Source organism: Acomys minous (genome assembly GCF_964271855.1).
Source record: "Acomys minous genome assembly, chromosome: 2".
Taxonomy (NCBI): Eukaryota; Metazoa; Chordata; class Mammalia; order Rodentia; family Muridae; genus Acomys; species Acomys minous.
The window spans coordinates 22,262,365-22,287,118 of record NC_140484.1 but is presented as its reverse complement, the minus strand read 5'-3'; the positions used below and the strand labels follow the sequence as shown (position 1 = coordinate 22,287,118).

General features: G+C 44.6%; 1 protein-coding gene across 1 annotated transcript in view; it reads left to right on the top strand.

The window, feature by feature from the left end:
- The window catches only part of PDE6C (phosphodiesterase 6C), a 63,438-nt gene extending 42,133 nt beyond the window's left edge, over window positions 1–21,305 (top strand). Inside the window, exons 15-22 of the mRNA XM_084763948.1 lie at window positions 2,023–2,110; window positions 11,820–11,920; window positions 14,420–14,527; window positions 14,616–14,679; window positions 17,910–17,984; window positions 18,075–18,158; window positions 18,602–18,758; window positions 20,335–21,305. Of these exons, the coding sequence (XP_084620074.1) occupies window positions 2,023–2,110; window positions 11,820–11,920; window positions 14,420–14,527; window positions 14,616–14,679; window positions 17,910–17,984; window positions 18,075–18,158; window positions 18,602–18,758; window positions 20,335–20,396 (739 nt within the window). The 3' untranslated portion in view covers window positions 20,397–21,305. The remainder of the gene's footprint in view (window positions 1–2,022; window positions 2,111–11,819; window positions 11,921–14,419; window positions 14,528–14,615; window positions 14,680–17,909; window positions 17,985–18,074; window positions 18,159–18,601; window positions 18,759–20,334) is intronic.
- Window positions 21,306–24,754: the final 3,449 nt, after the last annotated feature.

Sequence of the window (24,754 nt, the reverse complement as noted above, 5' to 3'; positions counted from 1 at the left end):
GGTGGTCAGGCAGTGATGGCGGAACTGCCTTTGCACTTGCCGGGGCCTGCTCCATCACCAATGCTGTGGCCAGCTCGGTGCTGACCCCTGGTGAAGCACTGCAGGGCCTGTGTCTCACCGGACCTGCCTGCCAGGTTTCAGACACCAGCCTGCTTCCCATAGCAGCTCAAACAAGGAGCTGTAACATGTTTGGTTATCATCACCAGCTTATGGCGCTCCCAAGTCTCCACTGCCTTCTGATACCAGCAATCTCATTCTAAAAGAGCTAAACTGTAACACTCCATATTTTCCACCTCTCCCCAGGCACCGGAAACCTGGCCTAGTGCCCCTACCACGAGCCTCGCCCTGAGCACTCAAAGCTGCTCCTGAGCAAGAAATGGGACCTTCGGACCTTTGATCTCAAGGTCCGTCCATTCTTGTCCAGAAGCAAGTAGCCCTGGACCAGCCTGCTGCATGGGCCCCAGGCCACCTGCCACCAGATGCTGAATGGCACCAGTCCCACCCTCCCACTCCCCTTCTTCCCACTCTCCCTTCCCTTCTCTGAGGGGAGACAACCCTGCCCTCAGTCGTGTACCAACCCACCCTGGCTTCTTAAGTCACAGCAGGACTAAGTGCATCCTTCCCCGCCCCCCCCCTGCCCCCCCCCCCCCCCCCGAGGCCAGGCCAGGCAATCCATGTAGGGGAAAGAGATCCAAAGGCAGGCAACAGAGTCAGAGACAGCCCCCACTCCATTGGTAGGGGACCCACATGATGGTCAAGCTGCACATCTGCTACATATGTGTAGGGGGCCTATGTCCATCTCATGCTTGCTCTTTAGTTGGTGGCTCAGTCTCTGGGATCCCCCATGGACCCAAATTAGTTTACTCTGTAGGTCTTCTTGTGGTGCCCATGACTCCTCCAGCTCCCTCAATCTGTTCTCCTGCTCTTCCACAAGTTTGAAACTGAACTTAAAAAAAAACAACAACAACAAAACAAAACATGGTGCCGACACCATATAGATATTGAAGTATTTGTTTTAAATGATCAATTATAATACTGGTTCACTGCACCTGTTGGTGATGTGGCAATGCCTCCTCCTCCTCTTCCACAAAGTTCTGTTCTTTGTGAAGCAAGACAAAAATTTTCTGAGGCTGCCACCCACGTTGCTTACATCTTCCTAAAAATATTTATTTGTCTTTCTCTGGAGAATCTTTCCACAACCTGCAGAATTTTGGTCTCAGACTCTTGTCATTGTTTCTTGCTTTTACCTTGTTACGTTCACTTTTTCTGCCCCTCCTGACACAGGAGGCACTGAGGAAAGATGGTATGGAGAAGTAGGGGTCCCCACTCCTGCAGAGCTACCTTTAGTTCTTAACAAGTGGGAATCTTACCTTTAAATATATGCTACTGCCTTGGGAAGGAAAGAAATGACACTTTATGCTTTATACTCATTTGTACTTATTTCCTGAATCTTATTTATCTATTTACTTCTATGTAAGTATATAATATATTAAATTTAATTTATTTACATTTAAACATAATAAATTATATTTAATTTATTTCTATTTAATTAACTTTCTATGCACATAGCTCATGGCCTTCCACAGTTGCTAGATGTTACATGTCATAGGACAGCGCCACAAGCCTAGAGAACCTCGAGATTTCATACATGTGGGATAGAACAAACTCAATAGTTTAAATAATTCACATAATTCAATCACTTACACATTGGAGTCATCCCACTTTTTTTGAGATAGGGTCTCACTGTGTAGTGCTGAAACTCATTATGTAGACCAGGCTGGCCTTGAACTCACAGAGACTCACCTGCCTGTTTCCCAAGTGTTAGGATGAAAGGTGTGTTCCACCATGTGACACATTCTTACCTTCTATGTTAAAAATAACATTTTATGATATTTTATGTTCGGCCATTTCACAGATGTTAAGTAGGGAAGGTGACAAGACATGAACAAGAATTCTAGAAACATATGGGCTTCTGTGTAATCTCTAAGCCGATGATGCTGTGCTGTGTTCTTTTCTTCCTAGGTCCACATCTCCACTTGCAAAGCTTCATGGGACTTCCATTTTAGAGCGACATCATCTGGAATATAGCAAGACTCTCTTGCAGGATGAGGTATGAGAGTTTTTTCCTCTAAGAAAGTTTATAGGTTCTGGATCTGAGACCACCCCAAATACTTAGGAGGAGAATGGCCTTCTGTTACAACACTGGCAATGTTGTAACTCCATCTCAGCCCACTGACAAGTTGCTATACTGCACTTGGGTTTTGAAATGCCAAGCTGTAAGTAGGAAAAGAAGGAAAGAGGCACAGAAAGTCACAGAATCTCTAGGTCCATACATAAAGACTACGAAAGCATAGGCTCTGTAAACCTTGAAGCATCTGCTTAGGAATGTAAAGGGGGAATAATAGCTGTGCGGCCATGGTTTGTCTTACTCACTCGTGGGGCACACCCTGCAGAGTGTGGTGTAGACCTTGGAGCAAGTCAAATTTTGGTAAAAGATGTAGGCTAGGATGAAGATATAAGACAAAATCAAACTGCTTCCATCAGAGAGGCCCTGTATCAAGCTCCACTTGTAGGGGGAAGGGACGGGGGTATGGATGGCTTCTGCAGGACGTGGCTTCCAGCCCCTAGGACACATTAGGACTGGCACTCAACTGTGCATAGCTAACTTTCCATAGGGAGAGGCCAGGCCACTTCCCTTTATTAACTTTATTTCAAGGGTTTATGGGCATATGGAAAAGTTGTGGAAATGATCAAAATATACTTTATTGAGACAGTTCCAAACCACAAGCAACTCAAAGGACCTGTTTTTAGAATGAAAGAAATCGTGCTTTACACAGAGAATTTGCTTAGAATGATATGTTCATGAGGAAAAGTATGCCCTCTGGGGAGTCGGCTTTGTTTCTCAGCTTCTGCAATAACATCTTATTAAAGGCCGAGGAACTGAGCTGGGCGTAGTGGCGCACGCCTGTAATCCCAGCACTCAGGGAGGCAGAGGCAGGAGGATCACTGTGAGTTTGAGGCCAGCCTGGACTACAAAGTGAGTCCAGGATAGCCAGGGCTACACAGAGAAACCCTGTCTCAAACCAAACCAAACCAAACCAAACCAAACCAAACCAAACAAAACAAAACAAAACAGGTTGAGGAACTGAACAGACAGACCTGTTCCAGTCTAGAGGTAGATCATCATTGCTCTAAGTGATGAAAGGCCACGAAAGCCAAGTGGAGACGCTTTGTAAGGCAAAATGCTTGGACATACATGTAGGAAAAAGAAGAAAATGACACGACTGATTGTAATAATCACCGATTAATTCATGCACCACTCAACACCATGTCCACCCTAAACCCACTGTGATAGCTCTTTTTTAAACATTATTTTTATTATATTTCTTTCTTACATATACTTTTATATTATTACACATAAATACAATAAACTACATACAGCAAGAACCATGAAACAGTCAGGAATTATATAAATGTTACATTCATAGTGTTTTGACTAATTGTATTTGGCAACCTTGAAGAAAACATCTTTCCTATCTTGGTGAGTCTAAAATTCTGAATGTAAATCAATATCTATCATATCTCATCTCTATCAACCTAAAACATCTTAACCCCTAAACAATTAAGCTTAATTGTAAAATTAAACTATCTGGTCTTCAACCACATCAGAGACTTGAGAAGGAATAAAACTTAATTACCCAAGTAAACTGGAAGTGCAGGTTGGCAGCTTCCAAAATGATAAAAATGGCAGAGGCAGTTTGATGCCTGAACAGTCACCCCCACATCTCTATAATGTTGGAGCATCTTCTTCAGCCTTCTGGCCCAGTGTATCTGACAGACATATTTGTGAGACAGGAATTATTGAGGACTTGCTTACCATATCTTGGCAGTTTGGCCATTGACTCTGCCTATATCCAAGCTTGCTCATTTTTAGGCAGAATTCTGTCTGTAGCAGAAATGAGAACATTTTGCCAGTGGCTTGTTTGCCACATTTGAAGCCATCTCCATAAGGAGGTTCTTTGATGCTCATCATCTTCTTTGAAGTAGGCTGGGTGTTGCCAGGAGTCAACCCGTCTTGTTGTCAAAGAATCTTTAAAATAATAAAAACATCTTTAAATGCCATATTCTGTAGGTCTCTGAGGCTTTTGAAGACCTTATCTAACTTATGTTACCTTATATATCTGTAGAATCATGTCTATCTGTTAAACCTAGGATGTATACTATTGTGATAAAAATAGACTAGTAATTGACAAGCCCATGATTTGATCAACTAACAATTAGCTTGTATTACTTAATTATCCTAAACAACCTGCAATAGCACTTTCAAAGTATTGGAAGTAAACCTCGTGTTATAATTGAGTTGTATGGGTATAATACCTCATATTAGAGTAGAAATATGTATAATATGTGTGAAGAATAATCTTAAATTTTAATTTTATACCAGTGCATCAAAATTAAACTTATTTTGCATCAATATATAAAAGTATATGCCAATGAATTGAAAATAACCTTATTTGTGAGTAACAAGGCCTTAAGTTGAGGAGGAGATTCAGTAATCTACTTTTTGTCCTATTATCCCTATATATTTCTATATTCTCCCTTCTTTCTTTTCAACCCCTATCTCCATACCTAAGAAGAAAGATAAGGGAAAAAGAGAGACATTCCTGAGTCCAACCTTGTTTTCTCTATGAATAAGACCAACTTATGACCAAAAGCCTTCCCAACCCTGCTTAGGGGAAATGAGACATTGTTCTCTTAAGGTTTCTTCTGCCTGATTTGGGATGAATAATACCTTTGCAGGGGCCCAAATAAAATTGGGGGAAATGGTTAAATAAGCCAGGAATAGCATTTGTGGTCCAGTTTCTAAATGTAGAGAAATTCCAGGCTTACTGGGAGTCCTGTGTGGGACAGTCTGAAATGCTGGACCAATTGGGATCAGAAGCTTCCTTTGAAGCTGTCCTGGGAGCTGTCCTGTTCTGATGAGGCACAGCAACTGAAGCACTCAGGGCTGGGACATGAAGGACACAGGATGGCAGCGTTCAGCATGCTGAGGGGAATGAATCCTGTCAGGTCTGATCCAGCGTCAGTGTCCCACTGTGATAGCTCTTAAGCCACAATGCTGATGTGACCCTTAACCTTATATCTTAGTCTATTATCTGTTTCTATAACAAAATATCAGCATCTGGGTCATTTATAATGGAGCAGAGGTTTATTTTGTCTCATGGCTCTCAGGTCTGGAAGCTTCAAAGAATAGGCAGCCATGGCTCCTTGGCCTCTGCTAAGGACCTCATGAGGAAAGGTCAGGGGGACACACACATGTGCAGACAAAACACAAGGACCCATCTCCTTTCTAATAGCTTTATGTTCTTGTGATGACAACAAACCCAGGCCCACAAGAAAGACATCAATTCTTCCTAATGATACATACAACCACCTCTTAAAGGCCCCGAGTCTCCTCCTAACATTGTTACATGTCAACTGTCTGTGTGGGCTTGGGAAGGGACAAACTGTATGCCAGTCCTTTGTGAGTCTAGAAGGTAGGTTTCAGATGTGGGCACCTAGCTCTGCTGCTCCAGAATCATCTGTTTATCAGGATGAAGTGGGTAAATGCACAGACCCATGATTCCATCTCCCACTTCCTGACCAGACTCCCCTGAGTTGGAACCTGGACTGTGCATTTCAAGCCAGACCACTGTCAGTGCTGATGTGCAGGGAGGACCACAGAATTCAGAGCACGGGTAATACTTGTTTTAGGGGTAGATGAAAAGGAATCTGGAAAGTAAGACTCTATTGTCAACGTCTAGTTTGTTAGAAGCTTTGTGGGGTGGTACTTCTGAGAAAGTATTTTCTGTGCATCCCCACAGTGAGGCGGTGTCAACTATAATCTGTCAGCCACACAGTGCTTCTTTTGTTATTAAACTCGTTTAAAAATGATTTTATTTTATTTTTTATGTGCATTGGTGTTTTGCCTGTGCGTATGTCTGTGCGAGGGTGTCAGAGCCCTGAACTGGACAGACAGTTGTAAGCTGTCATGTGGGTGCTGGGAATTGAACCCAGGTCTTCCAGAAGCGCAGACAGTGCTCTTCGCTCCTGAGCCATCTCTCCAGCCCCTAAAGAACTAGTGTGGGTTGTATTTTGTTTTGGAGACAGGGTTTCTCTATGTAGTTCTGGGACTTGCTCTGTAGACCAGACTGGCCTCGAAATCAGAGACCTGCCTGTGCTCTCTGCCTTGAGTGCTGGGACTAAAAGCGTGCACCACCACCACCACCACCCAGTCAGTCCTGGGCAGGTGATCCTGGGTTGTACAAGAAAGTTTGCTGGGCACGAGCCTGAGGAACAAGCCAGGGAGAAGTGGTCCTCCATCAGTGCCTGCCTCAAGCTCATGTCTCAAGTTCTTGCCATGGCTTTCCCCAACGAGGGACTGTAGTCTGCAAGCTACAGCAAACATGTTGCTTTTGTTCTGGTGTCGACCTTCATTGGGGACAAACTGGAACACCTGGCTTTGAAGGCCACGTAAATGATTGTTAGTCTTTCTAAAGAGGAATATTGCCTCTCAGTAATATACACTGTCTTTTCAAGGACCTGTCTACAATGTTATTCAACCTCTAATTGCAAATGTTTAAAGCTTTGTCAACATGGTTGCTAGACAACACAATCACATAGCCCATTTATGAGCAGTCAAATTGACCACAAAAAATTTGACACTTTAGCTAATAATGTATGTCTTTTACATTTTAGGAAAATAGTGTAGCTCTTTCTACTATTCTGTAAAGACAGCCCACTAAAACTTTTCATATTTTTAATGTAAGAAATCCTTGAGATTTATTTAGAAATCTTAGCTCTTATGGGCATCACTCAGACATTTTGCTTTTCATATTATAATACACTGAACTGAAATGTCCTTATCTTTCATAGAGTTTAATGCCTGGTACTGCCTGTATTACAAACCAGACAAAAATCGGCCTGTGATCTGAGTGAACAGGTGGAGACATTGTTAGTCAAATTTGTGAGAACACACACACACACACACACACACACACACACACACACACACACACACCTAAACAATTAGGGGCTGGTTTGGCCAGAATTGGGCTAGAGACCAGGCCTCCTGGTTTGTTTTGACACACCTGCCTCTCTCTACCTAATGTTTTTAGAACAACATGCAGGAATAGGCAGATGAAATATTACATGTTATATATTTTAAGAATTAATAGCTAAGGAATTAAAAAAGACTCTACCTATATATACTATAAAAATTTCAAATAATAGGTAAAATATGGAAGAAAATATAAACAGAAATGACAACATTCAAATTCTACTACCCAGAAATGGCTAGTGTGGTGGCACAGTGGTGTGGCAACATAGTGGTGTGGTGGCATAGTGGTATGGTGGCATAGTGGTGTGGTGACATAGTGGTGTGGTGGCATAGTGGTATGGTGGCACAGTGGTGTGGCGGCACAGTGGTGTGGCGGCATAGTGGTGTGGTGGCATAGTGGTGTGGCGGCACAGTGGTGTGGCGGCACAGTGGTGTGGTGGCACAGTGGTGTGGTGACATAGTGGTGTGGTGGCATAGTGGTGTGGTGGCACAGTGGTGTGGTGGCATAGTGGTGTGGTGACATAGTGGTGTGGTGGCATAGTGGTGTGGTGACATAGTGGTGTGGTGGCATAGTGGTGTGGTGGCACAGTGGTGTGGTGGCACAGTGGTGTGGTGACATAGTGGTGTGGTGGCATAGTGGTGTGGTGGCACAGTGGTGTGGTGGCACAGTGGTGTGGTGACATAGTGGTGTGGTGGCACAGTGGTGTGGTGGCACAGTGGTGTGGTGACATAGTGGTGTGGTGGCATAGTGGTGTGGTGGCATAGTGGTGTGGCGGCACAGTGGTGTGGCGGCACAGTGGTGTGGTGGCATAGTGGTGTGGCGGCACAGTGGTGTGGTGGCATAGTGGTGTGGTGGCATAGTGGTGTGGTGGCATAGTGGTGTGGTGGCACAGTGGTGTGGCGGCATAGTGGTGTGGCGGCATAGTGGTGTGGTGGCATAGTGGTATGGTGGCATAGTGGTATGGCGGCATAGTGGTGTGGTGGCATAGTGGTGTGGTGGCATAGTGGTGTGGTGGCATAGTGGTATGGTGGCATAGTGGTATGGTGGCATAGTGGTGTGGTGGCATAGTGGTGTGGTGGCACAGTGGTGTGGCGACATAGTGGTGTGGCGACATAGTGGTGTGGTGACATAGTGGTGTGGTGGCATAGTGGTGTGGTGGCATAGTGGTGTGGTGGCATAGTGGTATGGTGGCATAGTGGTATGGTGGCATAGTGGTGTGGTGGCATAGTGGTGTGGCGGCACAGTGGTGTGGTGGCATAGTGGTGTGGTGGCATAGTGGTATGGTGGCATAGTGGTATGGTGGCATAGTGGTGTGGTGGCATAGTGGTGTGGTGGCATAGTGGTGTGGTGGCATAGTGGTGTGGTGGCATAGTGGTATGGTGGCATAGTGGTATGGTGGCATAGTGGTGTGGTGACATAGTGGTGTGGCGGCATAGTGGTGTGGTGACATAGTGGTGTGGTGGCATAGTGGTGTGGCGGCATAGTGGTGTGGTGGCACAGTGGTGTGGCGACATAGTGGTGTGGTGACATAGTGGTGTGGTGGCATAGTGGTGTGGCGGCATAGTGGTGTGGTGGCACAGTGGTGTGGCGACATAGTGGTGTGGTGACATAGTGGTGTGGTGGCATAGTGGTGTGGCGACATAGTGGTGTGGTGACATAGTGGTGTGGTGGCATAGTGGTATGGCGGCATAGTGGTGTGGTGACATAGTGGTGTGGTGGCATAGTGGTATGGTGGCATAGTGGTATGGTGGCATAGTGGTGTGGTGGCATAGTGGTGTGGTGGCATAGTGGTGTGGTGGCATAGTGGTGTGGTGGCATAGTGGTATGGTGGCATAGTGGTATGGTGGCATAGTGGTGTGGTGACATAGTGGTGTGGCGGCATAGTGGTGTGGTGACATAGTGGTGTGGTGGCATAGTGGTGTGGCGGCATAGTGGTGTGGTGGCACAGTGGTGTGGCGACATAGTGGTGTGGTGACATAGTGGTGTGGTGGCATAGTGGTGTGGCGACATAGTGGTGTGGTGACATAGTGGTGTGGTGGCATAGTGGTATGGCGGCATAGTGGTGTGGTGACATAGTGGTGTGGTGGCATAGTGGTATGGTGGCATAGTGGTATGGTGGCATAGTGGTGTGGTGGCATAGTGGTGTGGTGGCACAGTGGTGTGGCGACATAGTGGTGTGGCGACATAGTGGTGTGGTGACATAGTGGTGTGGTGGCATAGTGGTGTGGTGACATAGTGGTGTGGTGGCATAGTGGTATGGTGGCATAGTGGTGTGGTGGCACAGTGGTGTGGCGACATAGTGGTGTGGTGGCATGCCTGTAATCCTAACACTTAGGAGACAGAGGCAAGAGCATCAGGAATACAAGGTTATTCTTGGCTATGTAGCCTGGGCTACTTGAAAACATGCCTCAAAAGAAAACAAAACAGATAGGCAAAGCCTACATTGGATCTGGACTGAGGTGCCTAGTGGAGTCTTTGTGAACAGTTCCAAACAGGAATACGATTATAATCCAGACAGTACCTCTCACCCTGTAATCTGGGAATTTGCTGGTCATGGCTTGACTCCACCCATGTAAAAACACTGACTGTTGTTGCAACAGTGAACTCAGTGGGTTTATGGTTGGTTGGTTGGTTGGTTCATTTTTCAAGGCTTTTCTGTATAGCTCTAGCTGTTCTGGAACTCACTCTGTGGGCCAAGCTGACATCGAACACAGAGATCCACCTGCTAGGGTACTGGGATTAAAGGTCTGTGCCACCACTGCCTATCATGAACTCAATGTTTTAACAACATAAATGATAGATTCCTATCTACCTAGCACTTACACATGCTTTGTGAAGTGCCAGTTCTTGTTTCAGATGATATAAAAATGATAACCTCCATGAAAATTTATTATGCCTAGAACTTGAGTAAAAACCTCAAAAGTCCTCTGGAATGACTGATAGCCAGATTTGGATATTGGGGCAAAATTTTTGTTTAATTGTATTCTAACCTGGAGCTGGTCTCAAAACTCTATATAGTAATGTGTGTGTGTGTGTGTGTGTGTGTGTGTGTGTGTGTGTGTGTGTATGTGTGTGTGTGTATGTGTGTGTGTGTGTGTGTGTATGTGTGTGTGTGTATGTGTGTGTGTGTGTGTGTGTGTGTGTGTGTGTGTTGTCATAACAAAGCTATTCTTTCCATTTTACTTTCTGAGGGATTGTCCAGGTTGGCTTCACAGAGGTTGACCTTGCATGAGTCCTTTTGAGCACAGACTGTTAGGCAGTTGGAAGGACAAGTTTACCCAACTGAAAAAACAAAGGCAGATGTTAGGGCTGTGTCCCTGGTACACAGCTGTCAATAGTGAGGCTGGGACCTGGTCCTAGGCATCTTGCCAAAAGGCAGTGTGAGGTAAAAACCTGAGACCACCCAGTGTGGACAGGCTATACTGGTACAGATGCCAGATCCGGCCTCTTCCTTATGCTTAACTCAAGCAAGTTGCTTGACTAGTGCTATGGCTTGGCATAGACTAAGAACATTTGTGAAGCACTTGAAAGCTGGTAGGGCATAGGAAATACTCATTTGCTCTCATTAGTTTTTAATTCGGTTCCGTACTTCTTTTTGAATTACATCCCTCCTGTCTCCCCCACATAGGCCTACTGACTACTGCCTCTCAAGTTCCAGCAGGATTGTCCTGTGTTTTGTCACTGTCACCTTCACTTGGCAATACCATTGTACATCTGTCCTCTGTCCTGCATAACTAAATTGGTCCGTCCAGAATACCATGGCTTTTTAATAATCACTCTGAATTTTATATTCTGGTAATCCAGAAAACAAAAAACTGATTCCTATAGGAAGAGGTTAGTAATGAGAAGCTTGGGGCAACGTCTACTAATTCTTTGTAGAATGTTGCAAGAAAACAGCCTAAGGACAACATGGGGGAGGCTCATGATGAGGCTCATGATGAGGCTCATGATTTTTCTTGTACACGTGAAGATTAGTACAGTCGGCAGTTTCTGAGAGGTGAGTGGCTTCATGGTTTCTCTAGAATTGGGTGGTCAGCAGTGCCATATGGCTAACCACTGGATATTCCAAAATCCAATTTTACAGTGCCTCAATTAATACAAGTAAGTTTTTTATTCTATTATATTTTCACATGGTCCTGAAAGAGAACAATTTTTTAAATTCTAAAACCGTAGAATTTTTTTTTTTTTAGAGTTTAAATGACCTTACTCAAAGTAGAGTGGAGAGGTTTATTTAAACCATGAGATTAAAGAAACAACATCAGAGAGAGAGAGAGAGAGAGAGAGAGAGAGAGAGAGAGAGAGAGAGACAGAGAGAGAGAGAGACAGAGAGAGAGAGAGACAGAGAGAGAGAGAGAGAGACAGAGAGAGAGAGAAAACCTAAAACAACAACAACAACAACCACCACCAGACATCAGGGGCTGGAGAGGTGGCTCAGCAGTTAAAAGCACTGGCTGCTCTTTCAACTCCCAGCACCCACATGGCAGCCCATAACTGTTTGCAATTCCAGCTTCAGAGTATCTGACACTCTTACACAGACAAACACGTAGGCAAAACACATAAAATAAAAATAAAGAAAGCATAAAAAAAAAACAGACATCAAAAAAAGGTAGAAAGACAGGCCATCATCTCACTAAGTGTGTTTTGTTTTGTTTGTTGAACAAAGTGGCTGTGTTGATTTGGAAATTGTTCATCTTTTCTTGTGCATTGTTCACCTTACAGAGTTTAAACATCTTCCAGAACCTAAGCAAGCGGCAGTTTGAAACAGTGATCCACTTGTTTGAGGTGGCAATAATAGCGACTGACCTGGCATTGTATTTCAAGTAAGTACAAGACTGGGGCTGTCAGAATGCTCTTGAGCCCTGTGTTCTGCCATCTATGAACTGCACAGAAGATGGAGAGATAGCTCATTATGAAAGAGCATTGGATATTCTTGCAGAGGACTGGAGTTGGATTCCCAGGGCCAGTGGTGGGCTGCTTGCTCACAATGGCCTCTAACTCCAGCTTGGGAGCTCTGATGTCCCATATGGCCTCTGTAGGAATACATACATAAATTTTTAAAAACAGGCTCACAGAGCTGCTTTGTTTTGGGGATGTCAGTTTTCCTCAAGAAAGCAGACTGACAATGAACACACTTTGTTTTGGAAATACAGTTTGAAAACGCAGCCTCTCCTGTTAAGTAGCTGGTGACCCAAAGAAGCTTAAACAGAAGCCACCAGTGTGCACTGCCTAAAGAATAATGTCACAAAATTGCACACCGTGGCCATGTGTCCCTGTGACTCACCATGCTCCAGAATCAAGTATTTAATTGGACTTGTTCCGTGATTGAATCTGGTATGTGACATTTCAGGCTCAGAAATTTGATCCTGTGAGAGTTTTGGGTTGAACAATCTTGTTGACTCTAACACACAAAATAAACTCACGAAACTTGAGTTTTACAACAGCAGAGGGCCAAGGAGACCAGATGTGCCAAGTATCTGTACATTTTCTTCTAAGTAAAACATAAAGTTTCATGGTGAACATTGATTAGAAAGAGGTGGGCAATTTATAGGACCCAAATATTTAGGTGGCGTTTTGGCACTGTCAGGTTTGGCCTTGCAAATCCTCCTTTAAAACCTACTATTAAACAGTCCAGCTATGACAAGTGCTTGGAATAACATGGCTTCCAGACATTCAGGCTCACGTCCCAGCAGGGTAACGCATCGTGTCACCTGTGCTTCAGAGTTCAGTTTTTAAAGACAGAAACTGAAGTCCTGGTGCCCTCGGGACACTTCATCCCCATTTCGTCATGGAAAGTCCTCTCCCCTTCCAAAGAGAGCTGTCTGATACCTATACGCTCCACCCTTTCCACTCATGTCTTATGTGGTACTGTTGAGTGTGTTTCAAAATTTCCCATATATAAACACCATGCTGTCTACAAATATCTTTCGGCACCTCACTTTCCCCACACGGTGTTGTGTTGTAAATATTTGCCTTTGGTGACATGGCACTTCTAGCTGGTTTCAAATATTCGTGTTGAGGCATGACAAGTGGATTATGAGGCATGCACTAGCACATCAGATTCAAGACACGACCCCCGAGGAAGCCAAACAAAAATGCAATTAGAGATGGCTCAGTGGTTAGGGCACGGGCTGCTCTTTTAGAGGACCTGGGTTCAATTCCCGGCACGGACACGGCGGTTCACGCTTGTCTGTGGCTCTAGTTCCAGGTGACCTAACGCTCTCATTCAGACATACATCCAGGCACATGAAATTAAAAATAGGTTAAAAAAAAAAAAACAACTAATAAAAGGGCTGGCAAGAGGGCTCAGTAGGTAAAGTAGGTGTTATGTAGGCATGAAGATCTGAGTTTGGCTTCCCCAGCACCCACACAAAGAGCTGAGGAATGCTAGTGACAACAGCTGGAGAGTGCCCCATGAAGGAAAGACACCTGATGGCCACCTCTGGTCTACACATGTAGAAGTGCACTCACCTGCCTCCCATCCCTACTCACACCTCCCCCCCCCCCCGCCCCATACACACACTCAGACAAGTATAAACACATAAATAAATAGACAGGTAAAGAATAAATGAAAAGAAAAGGCTTACCGTTGGTAGTCAGCAGCAAGCCAATTCATTTGCTTCAGGTGTACAGTGTTTAACTGTTGGATGGAAAGCAATTCCCTTACGCTCCTCCATATACATAAATTCAGATTATGTCTTATTTCCACTATTGCCCGTGACTACACCGCAGGACCTTGTGCATATATATGTGAGTTTCTACCCCTGGGAGTGGGAGTGTGGGCCATGCATGGTAGGTGTATGCCGCTTTGCCACATCGGGCTCCAGCGCTGACATCCTACCAGTGGCATGCCAGGATTCTCTAATGTACTCTGGGTCTGGGTGCATTTGAATTTTTATTTGCTAACCTTCTGAGTGTGAGATGCTGTCTTCTTCTTTAGATCTGTATTTCACCAGTTACCAATGAAGCCAGCCAACCATGTGTTTTGGCTTCTATGTTTCTATGCTGGCACAGCCCTGTGGCTTCTCTGCCTCTGTTTTTGTTTTTTCTTTTGTTTTTGTTTTTGTTTTTTTTTTTCTTGTTTGAACTTTTGGCTTTACAGTATTCAAATTTTCGTGGGTTCTCCCTATTCTGTGGTTTGTACTTTTTCTGCCTCCCATCCTTTCTATGGCAGAGACAGTCAGACTGCCTGCTTTCTATCCTGGCTGTCGGCCCCTGCTAGGCAGACAGCCCGAGACAGAGTGGAAACATAGACTATGAAAAGCACACGGTTATGATCGTTTTCTGTGGAAAAAATTGTTGCACGGCTATATCTTTTCCAGGAAGAGAACTATGTTTCAAAAGATCGTTGATGCCTGTGAACAGATGCAAACGGAAGAAGAAACCATCAAATACGTGACTGCCGACCCGACCAAAAAGGAGATCATCATGTGAGCAGTCAGAATCTTACCTCCTAGTTAGCAAAACAACATGTCTTGTGCTTCTTTCTAGCTTAGGAATTTTTCTTTTCTTCATTAGGGCCATGATGATGACTGCCTGTGACCTGTCTGCCATCACCAAGCCCTGGGAGGTGCAGAGTCAGGCAAGTGCCACAGCACTTCCTTTCCTGTCACCCATCACACACCTATGACCTGTTACACACCTGTCACCCATCACACACCTGTCACCCGTCACACACCTGTGACCTGTCTGCCATCACCAATCCCTGGGAGGTACAAAGTTGGACATGTCCTGTGATATTTCTTTTCCTGTCACCCATCAGGTGCTGTCTAAATCCCATGAAAGGCACACAGAGATCTCTGGCAATTCCAGAGTCCTATTCTCATGTTTACAAACAGCAGCAGGCCAGAAGGTCACTAGACCATGTCTTAGAACAGGGAAAATACAGAAGTCCTTGGAAAGAAAATGTGAAGGTGAAAGTGGGAGGCAGAATTCCTTATTATTGGACAAGCTATAGAATTTTTATGTAGAATTCGCCAGACATGGTGGTTCAGTCCTGTAATCTGACGACTCATGAGGAGGCTGAGGCAGGAGGACACTGGATTTAGTGAGAGCCTGCGCTACATAGTAAGACATAGCTACTGAACTCAATGTGTGAGCTTTTCAGTGTGGAGATAAGTCAGACAGGCCCTGGTTGGTGGGTTGTCTCGTCTACAATGTGCTGTCAGTTACTGGAAGGCGCTGACTGAGAGTGCACGTTTAGGGCTATTCTTTATCTACTTTGGGGTGAAGGCGATGAGGTGGTACTTAGTTCCCTGTTCTCTCTTTAGCTGGATGGAAGAAGCTGCCCCTTTTCAATGACACCTAGGTGAAACAGGGATGGAGAAATGGCTCTGTGGCTAACAGTGAATACTGCTTTTCCAAAGGATGTGAGTTCTGTCCCCAGCACCCATACCAGGTCACAACTGGATGTAACTCCAGCTCTAGGAGGTCCTGTCTCCTTGAATACCATATGCACACACACACACACACACACACACACACACACACACACACACACACACACTTACAATCTGTCTCTGTGTGTCTGTCTGCCTGTCTCCTTCAGCAGAGAAACCAGGATTACTGTGGTTCAACCGCCTATCCTGATTATAACTAGAAAGAAATGGCATCCACTGTGGGAGAGGGCAAATATCTTCTTTTCCCAGACATCTTTGGTTTGTGGCTATGGGCACTGAGTAAAAGATAGTTTTCAAAGAGAAAAGTATATTAATTTATGTAAGTTTTACATGGCACAGGAGCCTTTATGAGTAAATAAAGGCCTCAAGTAAGGTATCCTTCGTGTATTTTAAAATAACATTTAAGTTGTGTGTATGTGTGTGTGTTGTGTGTGTCTGTAGAGAAAGGGGGAGGGGAGGGAGGGAAGAATAAGGAGGGAGGGAGGAAGAAAGAGAGAGTGAGTTTGTGGATGTGCATGTGGCACGTGGTACTCAAGGAGAAGGCATAGGATCTTCTAGACCTACAGGAAGTTGTGACCCGATGTGGGTGATGGAAACGGAACTCAGGTCCTCTGGAAGAGCAGTGTGCACCCTTAACCACTGGGCCTGTTTCCGCACACATTTTAATGCAAGAATTGATGAAGATGTGGTTTGTGGAGAAATACCACTGGACAACAGTAATAACCCAGGAATCTCAGCACCACCATCTGCTCAGGGTCTTGACCTCTCTCTGCCCCTGACTCCCTTCCTCCATGGTTTGGGGAACCTCTTAAATAAGGTCAAGGTCAAGGTCAAGCTGTCTTGCTCAAGCTTCATAGCCTGCTTAAGGGCGAATGGATTAGGAGAGGCAAGTGTGACCTGCTCTCAGGATTTCTCAAAATCTCAGCTTGAAATATTTTGAGGTCATTCATTCTGAACTATATCATTGGCAAGTCAAAAATGAAGCATTTACATTATGCTCTCCCTCTGTATCCTCTCCCTCTCTCTCTCCCTCTCTCTCCCTCTCTCTCTCTCTCTCTCTGTGTCTGTGTGTGTGTGTGTGTGTGTGTGTGTGTGTGTGATTTTGAGGCTAACCTGGGCTACATGAGACCCCATCTCAAAAAGAAAAAAAATGTATCCAGTCTTTGACAGGAAGCCTAGTGTTGCCTCCCAGCTGATCCTCACCAAAGACTCGAGGTTGTCTTCTGTCCTCTGACCTGCTGCCTGAATTACCCAGAGAGCTCTGCTCACTGCTCCGTGGCTGGGAAGTTCCAAGCTGCACTTACTTGTTTTTGGGAAATGCTTTTTGTTGTTGTTGTTGTTTGAGCTGGGTGTGATGATGCACACCTGTAATGCAAGAACCCGGGACACTGAGACAGGATGATTGTGAGCTCGAGGCTACCCTGGGTAGCATAACAAGACACTGTCTTAAAAAACAAAAACCAAACAAGAAGTCTACTTTCTTTTCATAAAACTTATACAGAAATAACTATATGATAGAGAAGGAAGCTTTGGCCTGGAGAGCTAGGCTCATCCTACCCAATACAGTGCACATATTTGTCATTGCCTGTCTTTCCCTCTCATTCCTGGATTCATTTCCCATCACCCCAAGCTGTCACCACGCACTCAAAACTCTTGGATAAGCCTCATGTAGTCTGTTTCTCCCGGTGTATTCTTCCTTTTAATCTAGAGACCTACCACTCACTCTCAATGGTACAACAGAAACACAGCCTCCTTCTGGCATGATGTGTCTCTTTCCTTCCCCGTCTTTCATCCACAGGAGTAAGCCTATTAGTATTGTAGTATATACCACACTGGGAGCCAACTGTCTTCATTACACTGTGAGCATCAGAAAGATAGCATCTCATCTTATCCTACTTGACAAACCTGGCTTAAGCCAATGTCAATCACCTAACCAATGTCCATCATTATGGTCCATTGGTTTTCATTATATGAATTAACACTTGATTATCTTCCCACTGCTGTTAAGATACATGTCTACCCCACCCCCGTGTGTGTGTGTGTGTGTGTGTGTGTGTGTGTGTGTGTGTGTGTGTGTTCACCATACAAAGACCTATGCAAGATGACCACAGCCAATAAGAGATCATTGGAAAGCATGATGGCCGGAGACAGTTTGGTTTGAGAAACTCAAAATCCTCCTGTGCCTCCTCTTTACTGAGAAGTGATGGTAATACAAATAGAAGGCATAGGAAGGCATAGTCTCAGAGTTTGTTCAGAACCCTCAAGTTGGAATCTTTTTTATGACTCCAGAGCAGATGGCTTGATGACACCGCAAGCATTGGCTTGAAGCCCTATCCTCAGGTGTCACTCATGCTAACGTGACTTGAGTTCTCTACAAACAGTGGCTATCAGAAACCATACCTTTCTTCTGCAGGTGGCACTTCTGGTTGCAAATGAGTTCTGGGAGCAAGGTGACCTGGAAAGAACAGTGCTGCAGCAGCAACCAATTGTAAGGACCTTTTCATAACCACGTTACTTAGTAAAAAACCACCCCAAAGTCTCGGGAAGACATCTTAAAAGGAACTACTTCTCTTTCTAGCCTATGATGGACAGAAACAAAAAAGACGAACTCCCAAAACTTCAAGTGGGATTTATTGATTTTGTTTGTACTTTTGTGTATAAGGTACGTAAACTAATTATTTCAATGAGTGATATAATCATTTCATTGAGAATTTTTCTTTCAAACTATAACTAGGGTGGGCCAGGTGCAATCCCAGCATTCAGCAGGCAGGGGGATCAAGAGTTCAAAGTCATCTTGGACTATGTGGTAAGTTCTAAGACCTTACTTAAAAAAACAAACAAAACTTACCAAAGTTACCAATGAAGAAAGCCATGAGGTCATTTGCTCCACAGCAGTTTGAGCACTGATTTTGATTTATTCAGAGTAGACTAAAATGTGCAAGAACTCGCAAATGAGCCACACACAGACTCACTTGACAGACAACAAAGAGCACCGACCTTGCCCGAGCTGTAGAAGCACCCAGGCTCACCTCAGCAGCTCCAAGCACGGGCCCACCTCATGACTTCTCTTCTGTTGACTTGTCTCCCACCTCAAATTCTCTGCAGGAGTTCTCACGGTTTCACAAAGAAATCACACCCATGTTGACCGGCCTTCAGAACAACAGAGTGGAGTGGAAATCCCTAGCAGAAGAGTATGAGGCGAAGGTGAGGGTGACGGAAGAGGAGGTGGGAAAGCAGGAAGAAGAACCAGTAAATGGAAAAGGTTAGCGCGAATCCACGTTTGCTGTGTGCAAGTGGGATGACGTCAGAAAAGGGAGGGGGTGCTGTCACATGACAAAACCTCTTTGCTGATGCAGGCAGGTAAGTGTAAGACATCTGTGGTTTTCAGGGTTATTTTGCTCCCAGATAAGAGCTTATGCATAACTCCAAGTGGAGATGACTGGTCCACTCTGGTCCCGGTAAAACAGAGGCTACAGCTGGGCATTAGCGGCCCTCTAGAAGGGGACACTAGGGCTTCTCTATAAAGAAGAGGTCAGGGGTCAGAAATTCAGGGAAGACAATGCAAACCCTGACACTCTCCATTAGCTGTGGAACTCTCGACAACTTGCTCAAACTCTCTCTAGGTTATACCAGAGGTTTAATATAGATTCACATTTTAAGGAAGTTAAAGTTGGCCAACCACATCAGGGGTGGCTTGAAGGAGAGACTCCAAATCTTTGCTTGTCCCCCAAATATCTTCACATGGTGCTATTTCCTCTGGCTTAAAATTTCTACACCTGAAGTCACTTGTTGGGTTTATTACTGCTTTCAGAAAGCCTGTTAAAGTGCTTGCAATGAATTATTAGTTCCTCGATTGAATGTTCATATTGATAGTGGAATGCCAGGCTGGGGCTGTACCTAAATGGCTAAATGGTAAAGCATTTCCTGGCATGCACAAAAGCCCTAGTTTTGGTCACTGGCATCGCAGAAAGCAGAATGCTAATCTGACGGGGGTGATGGGTTACTCGTGCATTTGTGTGTGTGTGTGTGTGTGTGTGTGTGTGTGTGTGTGTGTGTGTGTGTGTGTGTGTGTTGAGGTGGAGGCCTGAGGAACTGTGCAGGCTTCACATTTTGTGTCTATACTCATATTCCTGCTTGTTTAATTTCACTGAAACACTGAGATGGTAACTGGGTAACTACTAATCAGATTTAATTTTATTTTTAGACAGAGTCTCAGTATGTAGCCCTTGCTGTCTAGAACTCACAGAGCTCTGCCTGTCTCTGCCTTCTGAGTGCTGGGGTTAGAGATATATCCACACATGGCTTTAAAAAAAAAAATTAGACAAGGTCTCACCATGTAGTCTCCACTGTCCTGGAATTTACTATGGCCTCAAACTCACCAAGATCTACCTGCCTCTGCCTCCTAAGTGCTGGGATTAAAGGCTTGCACCACCACACTTGGCCTTTGAATTTTATTTTTCAGTTTTTCCCAATTTACGTGTATGAGTGTTTTGCCTGCATGTATATGTGCACCGTGTGTGTCTGCTGCACACCGTGGTCAGAGTTACAGATGGTTGTAAACAACCATGTGGGTACTGGGAATCAAACAAGTGCTCTAAACTGCAGAGCCAGCTCTCCAGCCCCTTGAAATTTATTTTTAAGTGAGCTAATTGTGAATAAATAATTGGCTTTAAACAGTCAAGCCTTTGGAGCTGTTGTTATTATGATGATTATATATGTCATTATTTTAAGGTGATATTATTACAGATCTGATACAAATACCATGAGAATGTTAGAATACATGCATTGTATCATACTGACACCTGACAATGTTTTTTTCCCCCCTGGTCTTTCACTAGCTGCCACAGATTTAGGAAGTGACACCAATGACAAAAAGTCCAAAACATGCTTAATGTTGTAAAATAATCCAACTGTCTATCTTTCAAGTATCATCTTAGTTTCCGAGAAAAAAAAATCCAAAGAACCTCATCACTGAATTTTGCCATGTGACCGTGAGGTGACAGAACAAAAACATCTCCAGAGACACTGCCATGTGACTGCTGACCTGGAAACCCTGTGAGCTAAATAAAGTTCAGTCAAAAAACAAAACACGACAAAAACAATGGACTTTATGCCAATTTGTTTTAAAGAATATGCTATCTTGAAATGAGTCACAAGCTTTATATATATTGTGTTAAGATGTATTTATATGTATATGTGTCTGTGTGAGTCTATGTGACATATGTGCCATTGCTGGTGGAGGCCAGAAGAGGGCTTCGGATCCGCAGGAACTTGAGTGATAGGCAGTTGTGAGCAGCCTGAGTTGGTTCTGGATCCCAACCTAGGTCCTCTGGGAGTTCAGTGCTAGTGACTACTGAACCATCTCTCAGCCTGGGCCACTAGTATAAAATAGCTTACTAATTGTATTCATTTGCTAAAATTGCTATAACAAAGTACCACACACTACGTGGCTTAAACCACAATCATTTATTTTCTCACAACTACTGGGCTGGAACCCAGAAGTTGAAGACCAATGTGTTGGCATGCTTGATTTTTAGTGAGAAGGCCGTCCACCCTGCATTGTCATGTGGGCAGCTCTGTGTCCTCATTTCCTTTCTTCTAAGGACACCAGTTCTATTGGATTAGGATCACACCTCTGACTTTATTTTAGCCTCATGAGTGACCTCATCTTCAGCATGTGGTACTGAGGGTTAAGATTCTACATATGACTGCTGAAGGAGACTCGGCCTATAACATTCATAACCGTGCTCCATACTCTACTTTCTAAACTAAAAATCTTTTTATCAACATGTCTCCATGTTCAGAGTAGATAAGTATAGAATGAGCCACAAATATAAATACAGAAATCAACATACTCTCTCCCTTCTGTTTTCCTCCTTTCATAATGGCATGACGTCCAAACTATTTTTGGCAGTTTATAAAAAACAAAACAAAACAAAACAAAACTGTAGCTTTCCCCATTTCAAAGTCTAAAATAAATTATTTTGTTTTGTACAACTAAGAATAGTTTTAACATACAGAATTACTCTTTTGACAGAATTTTGATAGTTAAATCAGTTAATCAATATTCAGAATTAAGTATTTAATTGGGCAAGACCTTATCAAAAGAAGTCTAGAGAGACCAGTTAAGATTACTTCTGGGCATGTATTTATGGTTGAGGCATCTGCTGTGCAAGCATAAGGAGCAGTGTGAACCCCAGAACCTACGTAAATGTGAGGTGAGTGTAGCCACCACCTATAGTTCCACCATCTGAAGGAAGAGACGGGGTCCCTGAGCAAGCAGGTTTGCCAGCTCTGAGTTCGATTAAAAGACCTGCCTCAGGGTGTAAGGTGGATGAGTGATTGAGAATGCTTCCTACCATCAACCTTGGGCTCTAAATACATGTCATACCCATGCACAAGCATCCACACAGATACCCACATATGTGTACACACATACATACACACACACACACACACACACACACACACACACACCCCAATGGCACAAAAAACCCACCTAAAATAGAAATATTATATTGCCAAGAGAAACTGAAAACTATCAGTCAGTTCCAGGACATGATATATATGTCTGGTGTCTGGTTGGGTATAAGAAAAATATAAGATTTCTTCTTAAATGTAATCACAGATGAAACTAGAAAACAGAAAACACTATATATTTTCGCCAGGCCTTTGTAAGGAAAAAAAGGGACACTACATTGAAGATCAATGCACCTCAAGTATGCCATGTTACACACAAGGTAAGATGCAGTGTTAAGTAATACATTCTGGGTAGTGTAACCATGGTGGCTCATGTCCTTTCCTTTGTGTCTGTCACCTCCCCATGGCCCTCACAGGGCCCGAGTTCCCATGCTGACTCTTAGTGGACAGCTCAGCACCACTTTATGCTCTGCAGGGGCCTGGACCAGAACCACACAGCCAATCTCAGTGGTAGTGCAGGCGCCAGGGAGGGTCACACATCTCCGCACAGCCAGTGTGGTGATGCACCTGCTTTGCCATTCAAAGTAATCAAGAATTGAGTTTTCTGTCCTGAAGCTCTAAGACAAGGCTGATCAGAAATGCTCTCTGCAACTCCTGTTATGAAAGATCTGGGCTTAGACAGTTTCAGTAAGTAGAGATTACTATGGTCATGGAATATGAATATGGGTTTGAAATCCTGATCCCAGTGCAGAAAAGTTCACACAGCCACAAGAAATGGAAGATTGCATGCAAGTGAGAAGGATGAATATGGTAACATACCAGCATCCTTTACTCCCTGACACTGGCTTCAGGTAAGCACCTGGAAGTGAGAATACATTGTGGGATCATGGCTGCCTACCAGTAACCCATCAGGCTTGAATTTAAATTGTCTGAGAGCTTTGCCCTTAAAAACAAATCATTATATAGCAAACAAATAAGATTCAGTTGTTTTTTTTCAACTTTGCATTGATTCTTTAAGTGTTTCACATCATGAGCCCCAGTCCAACTTACCCCCTCGTCCCTCTCATATCCCTTCTTTGCCCTTGCAACCTCACCCCACCCCCAAAAAAACCACACACACACACCACCAACAAAAAATACAGCATGGAAACCAAAGCTGTAGTCACGTCACAGTCACAGTGCATCCCTGTCTACACATCTTCACTTGCAAATGTTCACTGCAATGAGCTATTGATCTGGATTGAGATCTTTGGCTTCTATAATACCATCATCAGTATTAGATCCTCAGCAGGACGCCACCTGCTTATCCTGTTATTGTCCTATGTCACGGAGACCCTACAGCTTTGGATCAGCAGGAGTGGCCCTTTCACGCATCCCAACCATTGGCAGATGATATAGATTTTGAGGTAAGCCAATTCAGAGCCCTGGATCCGGGCCTGGGTGGTGGCTGAGGAGATCAGCCTGCTACCTCTCCCTTATGTGTATCACCAGGGTGAGCTTTCCTTCTCTCATGCCCCTTGGGCTGGCTCACCTTCATCCATGCCCCCAGAGCCAGCTCCACTGTGCTGCCCAGTCAAGGCTTGGGGGGCTGAGCCAGCTCTCTTGCTCTCACACCCTCCAGGCTAGCACACCCATGTCTTCACTATTAGGGCCAACTCTATACTGCCCAAGCGAAGTGCAGGGACCACTCTCCCTAGTGCTACCACCAGTGAGGGGGCAGGACTAGCTCTTCTGCTCTCATGACCGCAGGGTCAGCTCTTTTGGTTACTGCAGGTGTCGAGGGGAAGAGGGGGAGGGCACCACCCCCATACCCACATCTGGCAGGGCTGGCTCTCCCACAAGAGCAGCTAACCTTTGTCCCTTCCACCAGGGCCAACTCTATTGTGTTGCCCAGACGAGGTGCAGGGCCAACTCTCCCAAGTGCTGTAGCTGGCAGGGACAAGACCAGCTCACCCTCTCTCATGGTCTCAGGCCCAGTTCTCCTGACTGTCTCAGGTGGTAAAGTGCAAGATGGGAGGAGGGCACCACCTCTGTTCCCACACAACCTCACAGCAGATGAGTGACAGGGCCAGCTCTCCTGCGCTCTCACCTTTGGGCCTGGCTTATCTGTGCCCTCTTGACCAGGGCTAGCCCTACTGTGCTGGCCAGGTGAGGTGCTGGGCCCACTCTCTTGAGTGCTACAGCTGGCAAGGGGCAGCTCTCTTACTCTCATTATCCTGGGGAAGATTCAGTTTTAAACAGGCAAGAAATAAATAAACATCTGCTTTGCTTTTACAAGCTAGCTGCTTTGTCTTTCCTGTTAGGACATAAAATACCATGAGGGAGTTTTGCCAGGTTTGCTCCGAGCTCCATCTTGGCATCTACAGCAGTACCTGGCACAGGGTAGGCACTTGGTAGATATGAATATATGGTACTCTAAATGCTGTTACAGGAGACAGTTATGAGGAGTGACTAAGCTATTGTCTGACGAAGTGATGCATGTACACTGCCTTTTCCCATCATTTCATTCCCTTCATATTCCCTTAGTTTTGCATGAATTTTTTTTTTCTACTCCAAAATCCCAGGCAGTTCAAGTAACTTCCCTCACCCCCTTAGTTATCACAACTTGAATTGAGGCTAGTGTTGTCTGCTGAAAGTCTCAAATATATGAACTTGTCTGTGTAATCTGAAAGCAGAACCTTACAGCCTCCTGACCTGTAAGGGCCTGATGACCATCACTGACTGTGATGAGCCAAAGCAGGAAGCAGCAGTAGGGCTGAAATCCAACATCACATCAGACTTTGCAAAGGCTTCTCAAAACATGCTAGATTGCTAGGAGTTTATATAATTACCTAAATT